Genomic DNA, 12771 nt, shown 5'->3' with positions numbered 1-12771 from the left:
GGCTTTGTGTGCTAAGTCACTTCAGTCGTGGCCGACTCTCTGTGACCCTCTGGACTGTAGCCCGCCCGCCTCCTCTGTCCATGGGATTCTCCAGGTAAGAACACTGGAGTGGGTTGCCATGCCCTCCTCCAGGGGATCTTCCCTACCCAGGGATCCAGTTTGCGTCTCTGATGTCTCCTGCACTGGCAGATAAGTTCTTTTTACCAACGGGCCACCTGGGAAGCCCCTACAGGCTTCGAGTTTGCAACAAAGAATCAGAAGGCAAATTCGCAATGATTCCGAATGCTAAGATTTAGTAAAAATATTGGACTGAAACTGAAGGAGGGTATCTTGGCCCAGACAGAGCCACGAGAACAAGCGCAGAGCATCAGATCCACCCAGCATGACAGACCCAGTTGGCCATACCCAGGAAGGGCCTTCTCCAGAGAAGAGGGACTGGAGGTGGAGAAGGACAGAATTTTAGAGTGTTCATTATGTCATTTCTCTCCTATGACTGGATTCACTGATTGTCCCAATACTTTTTTCTTTCTTTCCCATAAGTCCCAGGTTAACTCTCCAAGTAACAAAAATTACAGTGTCCAGAGCACGTTGAACCAGCAGTCCCCTTGAAGAATTCCCTATGGAGGCACCATAACATCAAGCACTTTCACCCTTCTCCACAGAGGCATGAATTGAATTCCTGTACACATTTTTCCATTCCACCTCCCACCCCCTCAGTGGACAGCCAGTTGCCTACTTATTAAATAATCCATTTTTCTTCTTCCCTTATTAGACATGCTCACTGGATCATATATTAAATTCTCATACGTAATTAGGTCTATGTTTGGACTCTGATCTCACTGATCTGATTTCGTTATTCACACATCAATACTAACTTTTTTTAATACTCTAAATTTATAACAAATTTTAAGCTGATAGGGCTGCTTACATCCTCATTATTCTTTTTCAAAATATTCCTTCTTCCCAATTTAATTTTTCCTATGTTGATATTTCCTATGAACTTTAGTACATTTGGGGTTCCAGTTTGTTCTCATTGCTCTGTCTGGGCCAAGATACCCTCCTTCAGTTTCAGTCCAATATTTTTACTAAATCTTAGCATTCGGAATCATTGTGAATTTTCATTCTGATTCTTTGTTGCAAACTCAAAGCCTATGGGGGCTTCCCAGGTGGTGTTGGTAGAAAGAACACATCTTGTTGATCTTCCTTAATATTCATAAGGGCTTTAAAAAGGCCCTTCTGTGCTGGTTTAAAGTTTTCTTCATAGGTCCTTTCTAACTTCCGAATCCTTCAATAAATATGGAGAAACTGCAGAAACTTGAAGATGTAACTGGCAAGGTGAGAGGATGATTTCACCTCTACAGTAAGATTATTATTTCTTTGCTAATTTCATTTTGTATCACTCATATCTCTAATTTTGTTCAAGATAGTCCAGGGGATTAAAAAAAAAGGTAACCTTAGGATTTTCCTGGTGGTCCAGTCCACCTGCCAACGCAGGGGACAAGGGCTCAATCTCTGGGAAGATTCCATGTGTCGCTGGACAGCTAAGCCTGTGTGCCGCAACTACTGAGACTGCTCTCTGGAGCCCTTGAACCACAACTACTGAAGCCTGTGAGGCTCAGAGCCCAAGCTCCTCAATGGAGTAGTCCCTGTTCGCTGCAACTATAGAAAACCCGCATGAAGCAGCGAAGACCCAAAAATGAGTAAATAAATAAGTAAAAAATTTTTAAAAAGTAACTTTAAAGGGTCTCTCTCCTTTGATTCTTCCCTGTAATTCCCCCAGCTAGAATCCTCACCTCTTACAAACTGCTATCCTTGTTGTTACCCGGCATGTCCTGGTCGTCATTGGCCATCCCGGCCCCTCAAGGCCTCTCCTTTCTCTAAAGTCCTGAAGCACACGTTGCAAAGGTTCATTACATTCACATTATCCATTTACCACTCAGACAACTTGGTATGGTTACCGATCTTTTTACCTCTCTGTCCCTCTTCCGAAAAGATTACTGGAAAGGTCAAGTGTATCATCCTTTTCCGTTCCCCCTCCCCCCCTCCTTCTTCTTCATCTCACCTGTGATACCCCACAGGTCTCAGGTAATGTCTTGCACTTTCTTTAACCACTTCCTTTTGGTCGCAGCAATTGTGCATTCACCGCAGCACCCAGATTGTTCTCCTACTGGGATGTTCTAAAAGTAGAGATTTTTTTAAACTTAAAAAAAATCCAGGAAGTGAAAATGATGCTTGAATATCCTTTCAGTGCAAACAGGATGGCCAGTAGTAGAGTTTACTCACCATTTGGAGAAGAGAACGGCAACCCACTCCAGTATTCTTGCCTGGAGAATTCCACGGACACAAGAGCCCGGTGGGTTACAGTCTATGGGGTCCCAAAGAGTCGGATATGACTGAGTGATTAACACAACTACTACTACTATAGTCTCCTCAGCAATACTTTAGTTCTTTCTTTTATTCTCTGGGAATATGTACTTTGAGTAGAATGGTGAGCTGCTGGTACCATTCCAACTGTGATGGCATTTACTCTCTCATTGATTGAGCCACTCAGCCAGATTCTTGTCTAAATGCCCTAAAGATGATACTGCAGTCTAGTTAACTTCTCCCCATTTCCCAAGCCTCACTTCCTCCTTAAAACTTCCACAGATACTACCTAGGGCCCTCCTTTTTCTGAATCTCTCTGGCCTTCTACAGACCATCTTTTTGGTCTTGGTGGTTACCAGTGTGGTGCTTGTCTTTTTTCAGAGCAACTGATACTTGGAGTGTGGACTCTAGAGGGTTTTGAAACCTGGTCTTGCCATCTACTAGCTACACAATCTTGGACAAGTTACTTAAGCTCCCCAGATCCCCTCAGTTTCCTCATCTTGAAATATGGATAATCATCATGGTTTCAACCTCATAGGATTCTTATAAATATCACATGAGTTAATATTTATTTTTAAAGTGCTTAAAACAGTCCCTGACCAAAGTAAACTTCACATAAGTGTCAGTTTTTCTTTTTTAAAATTATACTCCTTCACCTAATATTGGTGTGCCCATCCAATGTGGCTAAAGAAGACAGGAGTCAGTGTAAGAGAGAGCTTACTATTTAGAGTCATGTGAACTGGCTTCTCTCTTCTCTTCAAAATGGAAATATCTCAGTTCTTTTCATGAAAATGAGCAGTTCTCAACCTCACTACCTCTACAGGGCAGGGCTTGAAGATCAGTTACGAGGTTCATCCTGTTACTACTGAGTACTGGCATCTTATTTTCCAGTGGTCATGTATGGATGTGAGAGTTGGACTGTGAAAAAAGCTGAGCACTGAAGAATTGATGCTTTTGAACTATGGTGTTGGAGAAGACTCTTGAGAGTCCCTTGGACTGCAAGGAGACACAACCAGTCCATCCTAAAGGAGATCAGTCCTGGGTGTTCATTGGAAGGACTGATGCTGAAGCTGAAACTCCAGTACTTTGGTCACCTCATGTGAAGAGTTGAGTCATTGGAAAAGACCCTGACGCTGGGAGGGATTGGGGACAGTAGGAGAAGGGGACGACAGAGGATGAGATGGCTGGATGGCATCACCGACTTGATGGACATGAGTTTGAGTAAACTCCGGGAGTTTGTGATGGACAGGGAGGCCTGGAGTGCTGCAATTCATGGGGTTGCAAAGAGTCGGACATGACTGAGTGACTGAACTGAACTGAACTAGCATCTTAATATTAATAACTGTAAAGTATATTCAAGAACTTTCTTCACTTGGCACTGGAAAAAAAAGGGCATGTTTGGAGAAAATGAGTTGACAAGCTAAGACTCCCTGTCCCTGTTTCCCATATCTGGTAATGTGTTGGACAGATGGTGGAAGAGACCCAGTTGTGTATGTCACACATCATCAGCCCCTTGCCTTGTAGGACCTTAAAATGTTCCCTGGGTATTTCATGAGTTTAAATTTGGTTTTCTATAATAAAGATTGTAGCATTCTCAAGGTCAAGGGGCTATGACTTATGAGTTCTTGTAACCCCTGACATGGATAGAAACACTGCACAGATCAAGAAGCCCTCATCAATAGATTCATTGTTTAGATTGGTAGGACAAAGCACTGTTTGGATGCTGTTAAACTGCAGTTGGAGAAAAATTACAAGTAACTATAAAACTTCCCACAATTCCTAATCTACTGTGTCTTTACTGGTGCAACTCACGACTAAGAATGCTGATTCCATTCCAGTCCCTCTCATCACAATGAAGTGCAGTAAAACCCTGGAAGGAGGTAGAAATGAGGGACCTGATTCTGCTAGTTGAGATAAGTCAGACACAGAAGACAAATATTCACATATGATCTCACATATATATGGACTATAAAAAAGCTAACCTTATAGAAACAGAGTCAAATGGTGGTTACCAGGGTTTGAGGGTATAGCGAAAATGGGGAGATGGTCAAAGAGTATAAACTTCTAGGAATCTAATGTACTACGTGGTTAATAATACTGTATTATTATATACTTGAAAGTTGCTAAGAGAATATATCTCAAATGTTCTTACCGTAAAGAATAAATGGTAATTATGTGACTTGATGGAGGTCTTAGCTAGTGCTATGGTGGTAATCATTTTGCAATACATCAAATTAATACTTTGTATACTCTAAACCTACGTAATCTTGTATATCAATTACATCTCAGTAAATCTGAGGTGAGGGGAGGGAATAGAAGTGGGAGGCCTGGATCATCCAGTTTATAAGTTAGTTGAGTGTTGACTCGTCTTTGGAGACAGCCCTTTTTAAAAAATATAAATTTATTTATTTTAATTGGAGGCTAATTACTTTATAATATTGTATTGGTTTAGCCATACATTGACATGGCTCAGGGCTGGTGCACTGGGATGACCCAGAGGGATGGGATGGGGAGGGAGTTGGGAGGGGGGTTCAGGATGGGGAACACATGTACACCCGTGGTGGATTCATGTCAATGGAGACAGCCCTGTATCCTTGATTTTTAAGTTCAGAATAGTGGCTTTTATGGCATCAGTCAGCACCAGGGGGCAGAAGAGAAAGCAGTTTGAACAGAAAGAAGCCCAAACTCAAAAGGACTGTGAGTAAATGGTGTAAGCATGTCAAAGCCTCCAACACAGTTCTTAGCACCTAGTAGGTAAGCTATATATGTTAGCTGAATCTGAAAGTCTTAAGTCATTTAATGATGATTTCTCAATTACATAAAAAGTCCAGGTTCACTGTAGAAAAAATAAAAAAATACAGAGAAGCAAAATGACAAAAAATGAAAAGTGAAAGTTGCTCAGTTCGTTAGTATTAGTGGCTTCAGTCTTGTCCAGCTCTTTGTGACCCCATGGACTGTATAGTGCATGGAATTCTCCAGGCCAGAATACTGAAGTGGATAGCCATTCCCTTCTCCAGGGTATCTTCCCAATGCAGGGATTGAACCCAGGTCTCCTGCACTGCAGGCGGCTTCTTAATCATCTGAGCCACCAGGAAAGCCCACAAAATGAGAAATAAAATTTTAATTATTCATAATATCACTATTGCCCCAAATTAAGCACTGTTTAGGTCGAGTATATTCTCTTTTCCATATATGCATGTCTTACCCCTAAAATGGGATCACAATTTATTTTTCTTATTTCATGTTTCTCTGTAACTGTAATTGGTAATAGCCACTCTTGAGCTCAACATAGTATTGTTGAACACATAGTATTGTTGAGCACTTTGCTGAGTTTTCTCATCTGCACAGTTTCATTTAATCCTCAGAACAATTTCACTAGCTCCATTTTACTGATGAGGGAGTTGAAGCTCGAACTTGTCTAGATTTGAAAGTGTCAAACCCAAACTGTGCCCCTTCAGCTAGTTTTGGTTGTGCTGAGAAACTAGAAGATCTGCTCTTAGTTGGATGTTTCCTTTAAAAAATCAAGCCCAAGTGATAAACAACTGCCCCAGGGACACTCCGTTTCTTTTTCTTTAACCACACCATTTTAACAGTGATTTTAAAGACACAGGGATTTGTGTACATTTTACATTGCATATTCTGTACATTTTAATGGACTACTGGATAACTAAATTGAGAGCAGAGCAAGGACATGGATTTTATATAAACAATTCCTACTCGACTTAGAAATTTAATTTTATGGTTGTAACTGATGGTCTAAAAACTCCCCAAACTAAACAAAATTATGAAACCTCGCTGAGAGTAACTGGCCTGGGAGAGTCATGAAACTTACAGTGTGATAGTTTAACATTTTGGTTTTCACATCGCTGCCAGAGGACGTCAGAACCGAGTCGAGGGATTTGGGTTGACCACTGGCTCTGCGAGCTGACCCACCACATGAGCAAAAGAGGCCTTTTCATTTCTGGCTTTAGTTTTCTCTTCCAGGGAGAAAAGCTGAAGAATAGATTGAAAGACAAAGTGCCTTTTCATGAAATGCTGCCTCATTGTCTTATAATACGGCTAACACGGACTGCCGGTGCCTCAGATGGTAAAGAATCTGCCTGCAAAGCAGGAGACCCAGGTTCAATCCCTGGATCAGGAAGATCCCCTGGAGGAGGGCATGGCAACCCACTCCAGTATTCTTGCCTGGAAAATCCCAAGGACAGAGGAGCCTGGCGGGCTAGCCCTGGGGTCTTAAAGAGTCGGACAGGGCTGAAGCGATCTATACTGACTAACACGGTTTATTAACAATATTAGTTAGAGAAGGAATGTACTGTGTGGTGCATTTGTGGGTTCACCCTAACCCCAAAATATTCAGTCAACTTCTGATTGCTCAGGGCAAGAGAAAGGGAGATGAGCCAATGCACCAAGCAATGAACAAGATAAACATTTCAAAAATGTAAATATAAGCACACACACACATCCCATTCCCCACCCCCAACCCTCCACGCCTTCCCGGACCGAGCCACAGTGTCCTGCGCTCAGATAACGTATACAGAAGCCTCGCGAGTGAAAGACACCTCCCTCCCGGCAGCCCCGCTGTGTCGGCGCCCCGCGCGGGAGGAGGATTGCTGCTTTCCCTCCTGGCCTGCAGCCGCTACTTGCGCTAGGCGGTTGCCTCCGCGCCTCCTCGCCCGGGGTTCGTGTTACGCTACCCTGGCCAGCTGGCCCCGGGTCCCAGAGCGCCCCCAGCGCCCAGAGAACCCTGCACCACGGCCGTCACGTCCCGGGCAAGGGCTCGAGCCCCAGCCGAGCGCTGGTTGGTCGCGCCGTCGAGCCCGCGGCCCGGCGATTGGCCTTGGCAGTCGGCTCACGTGGTCCCGAGCAGTTAAGCAGCCTCCCGGGCCCCGCACCCGCGATCTGCCGGAGCTGCGGCCACACGGGGATTCCCAGGAGACGAGTGCGAGCTCTCCCAAACCGCGGAAAGCCGCCGCTCCTCTGCCTGATGAGCTGCACCAGGTAGGTTCCCGGCAGATTCTCCGGCCCGGAGCTCAGGAGAGGGCAGCTGTCGGGAGGCAGGGATGCGTTTTCCTGCTGTCATCCCCGCCCTGGAGACCCTAGGGGAGGGCGGGTTGACAGGCTGCTGACTTGAATCTGGCGCCGGGGAGGCCTTGGAGGTGTGAAAATTTGCTCTGAGCATCTTAGGCAGAGCTGATTTCGGTAAACGGCATCTTAAACCAGAAACTGTTTTAACGTGAGTCAGCTTTAGTTCTGATTCTCTCGTGGATTCTAACCGTATCTCTTGGTCCTGCCCAGATGTCTCAAGGACTCGTGGGAAGAGCACTCAGATTTCTGGTTGGGTAGTTTAGCTTTGGGAAGAACGAACGATGGACGATGTTCACTTTCCTTGGTCCTCTTTCCTTCTTCTGATGGTTTGCCATAGCAAACTTAGTCTCAGAGTTTGAGCAAATGATTATTTTTAAACTCTTGGGCCAGACTTAACATTCCAGGGAAATCGCCATATCCTAAAACTGTCTTTCTATAAGTGCAAAATGTGAAAATACAGAACAAAACCCCAAACAAAAAAACCATCCACAAAACTACTTAAATAGCTTCTTTAGACATAACTTAGCAGAAGACTTCTCTGAAATTCCTGCCTGTTAACTATTATTAGACCAATAAATATAGCTTTCTCTCTCATTTGTTTGTTCTAAGTTTGTAGGTCTCCCAGAAAAATCCTAGGGCTAATAAAGTGAATTCTCAGAATGTTTTTTTATTATTCATCTTATGATAATGACCATTTGCCTATGTGCATAGAGTTGCTGGGAAGACAGTTACTAAAGCCAGAATGAGAAATGTCACATACAGTATACACACACTTCTTATCTGAAGGCTAGGATAGGGGAAAAATGTCCTTGAGTTTGGCAATGTATACACAGGGCTAAAGGCCAGAAAAAATATCCTTCTTGATGGACACTTCATGGTTTAATATTTCTGAGCATAGTTATATTTAAATTTTAAATAGCTTTATTATCTTTCTGGTCATAAATATCCATTGCCAGAACATTAGAAAATATCAAAAAAGTACAAAGGCAAAAATAGATCACCTATCACCTAGAGATAATTAACTTTTTGTTGTGCTTCCTATTACACTTTTCAACATTTATAAGTTCATAAATGTGTGTGTGTGTGTGTATATATATATTATATATATATATATATAATATATATATAAAACACATTGAAAATACCCTATTTTCAGGTTTGGCTTTCCCAGTGACTCAGCGGTAAAGAATCTACCTGCAATGCAGGAGACATGGGTTCGATCCCAGGGTTGTGAAGATTCCCTGGAGAAGGAAATGGCAACCCACTCCAGTATTCTTGCCTGGAAAATCCCATGGACAGACGAGCCTGCTTGGCTATAGTCCAGGGGGTCACAAAAGAGTCCGACACAACTGAGTGACTAAATAGTGACAATAATTTGCATATCATCAGCTTTTCCCACTTAAATGTGGATTTGACATGAATGTCTTTTTGTGTAAAATACAGATTATGTAAAGCTATTTTTTAAAATTCATAAATGGCTGCCTTGCACTTCAGTGGGTTATTTATGTAAAATGAGGAAGAACATGGTAATGAAAGTACAGAGATAATCCTCTGATTCACTCTTTCTAGTCTTTTGCTCTCAAAACCCTTTGCTGTTTTTATTCTTTCTTTTTAAATGGACTATGGTTCCAGAGAAGTGTAATTGATTCAATAGCAAAATCATCAAAACAGTTGAGGGAGTGCAGTCTGGAACTTTGATTCTAGAACCTGTCTGGTCATTAGCTTACCTGGGAATCTTTAAGAACATATATAAATTCTTGATGCAATGGATTCTGTATTGAAGAGAAAGGTAGAAATCCAACTCTCTAGGCCATGGTGGGGGCTTCCATGATGGCTCTGACAGTAAGGAACTTGCCTGAAAACAGACAGGTTTGAGAACTGGTGCTCCAAAACAGAGCAAATGCTTTTAGAGCTGTATTAGAGATGATCCCATCCAAATCTTTTATTTCTCAAATGGAGAAACTGGGTCACCAAGTGTTTTAACACCAAGTGTTTGGTAGAGCCAAACATAAGATGCAGCTCTTATCACCTAACCCTGCATTCCTTTAACACATGTGAGAGCACTGTGCTGGCTATAATAGCCAACAAAAATAGTACAGACATACTTGGGACCAGGGGAAGTGCATTCCAGGTGCAGATGATAACCCCTCTTCTTTCTATATTCCAGAATGATCCAGGTCTTAGATCCACGGCCTCTGACAAGTTCCGTCATGCCCGTGGATGTCGCTGTGAGGCTCTGCTTGGCTCATTCCCCACCTCTGAAGAGCTTCCTGAGCCCTTATGATGACTTCCAACGGAGAAATTTTGTGAACAAATTAAAGCCCCTGAAGCCGTGTCTCAACCTAAAGCAGGAAGCCGGAGCACAGGACGACTGGAAGCCTTCACGCAACCAAGCCAAGAAGCGGGTGGTGTTTGCGGACTCCAAGGGCCTCTCCCTCACCGCCATCCACGTCTTCTCAGACCTTCCAGAGGAGCCCGTGTGGGATCTTCAGTTTGACCTCTTGGACCTGAACGATATCTCCTCAGGCTTAAAGCTCCATGAGGAGAAGAACCTGATTCTGGATTTCCCTCAGCCTTCAGCTGACTACCTAAGTTTTCGGAACCACTTCCAGAAGAACTCTGTCTGCCTGGAGAACTGCTCTTTGCAGGAGCGAACAGTGACGGGGACTGTGAAAGTGAAGAACATGAGCTTTGAGAAGAAGGTTCAGATCCGGATCACTTTTGACTCCTGGCAGAGCTACAACGATGTGGACTGTGCCTACATGAAAAATGTGTACGGTGGCTCGGAGAGTGACACCTTCTCGTTTGCCATTGACCTGCCCTCCGTCATCCCCACAAAGGAGAAAATTGAGTTCTGTATCGCCTACCATGCTAATGGGCAGGTCTTCTGGGACAACAACGAGGGTCAGAATTACAGAATCGTCCATGCACAGTGGAAGCCTGACGGGGTGCAGACGCAGATGGCATCCCAGGACTGTGCCTTCCACCAGGCGCCACCCCCCAAGGCCGAGCTGGAGTCGACCGTCTTTGGCAGCCCAAGGCTGGCTAGTGGACTCTTCCCAGAATGGCAGAGCTGGGGGAGGATGGAGAACTTGGCCTCTTACCGATGAATGAAGCAACCTGGTGACCGGTCTTGACCTTATTCCCCCATGTGATTCTAGGTCTGTGTTGCTCAATCTTAGGAAGGCGTTGCTACTTTCCTTCAGTAGGTTTAGGTTGGAGCTTTTGAGACCTGGCTACAAAAAATGATAGCCCCTTGAGAATTTAGTGTGGGGGTTTGTATGGATGACATTGCCCAGTGTTGCTGTGGAGGATCAAGTTACAGCCTGGAACCCTAGTTTTATAAAAGTCATATTCTGTCAACACCCTTTTCTCCTTCCCTCTCAATTCACTGGCTTTCATCTTGGGCAAGGAAAGGTTGAGGATGGACAGTGGATGGTGATGGAAAGCTGTGTTAATGGTATGAGGAATGTGTGAGGAGTATACACAAAGGGCTCTGCAGCTCAGGTCAGAGTGGGAGCAGGAGGTCTGATACTTAACTGTTGGTGAGAAAATGAAGGTTATTTTGTTTTTTTTTAAGTTGGTTTTACAGTTTTCTCCTGGGGAAGTAATTTGTAGGGGGGAGAAAATGATCCATTCTAGGTATTCTCGTGGAGAAGAACCCAAACCAACTTTAGGGGTATTGAGTGGTTATTGGGGAAAGGTGAATTATAACTCTGGAGAATCAGATTTTACATGAAGCCTTTCTGTTCAAACGTGACTCATCAAAAATCATGATTTGGGGAAAGCTTAAGCAAATCTGGCTTTGCAGTCCCGGTGGGATAAGTGACCTTACCTGTGGCCCAGGTATTATGCTTGGGTTCTCAGTGTAGATGCTGCCTAATAAAAAAAACCCATGCCATTATCATTGGCCAGCAACTTGTAGGGACTCTATGTCATGTCAAGGATCACTCTCTGCAAGTGCCTTGATTAAACCAGAATGTTGTAGTTGCTTAACCCAAGTACCTGAAGGGTCATCTGATAACTCATGAGTGTTTGACCTCGTCGGAAGGTCCCCTCTGTTTGCTGGCATTCCGCCTGTGACACTGTTGTATCTTCAGGAGTGTTGTAAGTGTACACAACTCGCATCCTTCATATTGAAGGTGACTCGTTTTCCTGCCACACTTTATCGATGTGATATTGGAAGTGAAGACTGACACTGATTCTCAATGCAAGAATCCAGTACCTTGCACATAAAAGTAGCCATTTCTGTTTCTTGCCTATATTCTTCTTGTTACTTTAAGTCTTCCTACCAATTTCTTGCAAGTCAACATTTTTTTTTAATGGAGGTGAATTGTTTTGGTTGTGTTGTAATATACTTTGTTTTGGACTGTGCATAAATCCATTCTGTAAGATCTTAAGAACAGGAGCCTCTGAATGTTCACTTCTATCATCATGGACATCCGTTGAAAGGTGTTCTGAGAATGCAGTTAATTTTAACACGTGTGATATGCCATGCTGGAAAAGTACTATTGGAATAACTCTGCTGTGACAGTATTTGAGGTTTGGCTAGCACCCACAATTTTTCTACTCTAAATATTTCACTCTCCTGTAGCTATCCTCTGTGAACTTCTCACTTTAAAAATAAAAGTGTTTGATATAAGATCTGAGAATGTTTTCTTTCTCAAAGTTCCTGTTAGTTAAATAAGAAACCATCAACTGAGATTCTCCTGTTTTGTTTAACCGAGCAAGGTTAGTTTGGACCAGGAATTGGATCTGCCTGAAGGTATTCACATGGTCCCAGTCTCATTAGTGAGCATTTCTACCTCCTGACGACTGGGGCTGGGGTCTAGGGGCAGTGACTTGGGCTTCTGGGACTGTCCCTCTGACTGTCCCCATCTGTGCTGACTGCTCACACACTGTCAGTTTTATCTTGGGGGCCACTTCTCAGTTTGAAGTAGGGGAGGGGATGGTGTGGGAAGGGCTGGAGCAGCTACTGTCTCCTGAGTTCCAGCTCCTTCGTGAAAGGGCAAAGCTTGGAGCTGCAGGGAGGTGTGTGTCGCAGGCAGTGGGCCTCAGTCCCAGACTGAGGAGAGGCTCAGCTCCTGGGGGTGGGAAGCAGCAGGTACAGGAAAAAAAGTCTTAGTTCTAGTTCTTGCCTAAAACTCCAGAAAGGAGTTTCTGCACAGTGTCTCTTAAGGGGGAATAACCAACCTTCTAGAAAGGCCCAATGATAAAAAACAAATTTTATCATAGCATCTTCTTCATCAGAAGTTGTGAACTGTAGGCTTACAGGCTGTATCTGGCTACAGATATTTTTTCCTCTTTTAAAGAATGTTTTAA

General features: G+C 43.6%; 1 protein-coding gene across 1 annotated transcript; it reads left to right on the top strand.

Moving 5' to 3' along the window:
* Window positions 1-7249: 7249 nt before the first annotated feature.
* On the top strand, window positions 7250-12091 carry PPP1R3C (protein phosphatase 1 regulatory subunit 3C). Its single transcript, XM_020876192.2, has 2 exons — window positions 7250-7362; window positions 9617-12091. The coding sequence occupies exons 1-2, from the start codon at window positions 7349-7351 to the stop codon at window positions 10557-10559; spliced, it is 957 nt and encodes a 318-aa protein (XP_020731851.1). The 5' UTR covers window positions 7250-7348; the 3' UTR covers window positions 10560-12091.
* The last annotated feature ends 680 nt before the right edge of the window (window positions 12092-12771 follow it).

Source organism: Odocoileus virginianus, chromosome 7, assembly GCF_023699985.2.
Source record: "Odocoileus virginianus isolate 20LAN1187 ecotype Illinois chromosome 7, Ovbor_1.2, whole genome shotgun sequence".
In the NCBI taxonomy this organism is placed as follows: domain Eukaryota; kingdom Metazoa; phylum Chordata; class Mammalia; order Artiodactyla; family Cervidae; genus Odocoileus; species Odocoileus virginianus.
Note: the sequence above shows the minus strand (reverse complement) of the source record. Positions and strands in the feature narration are given on the sequence as shown.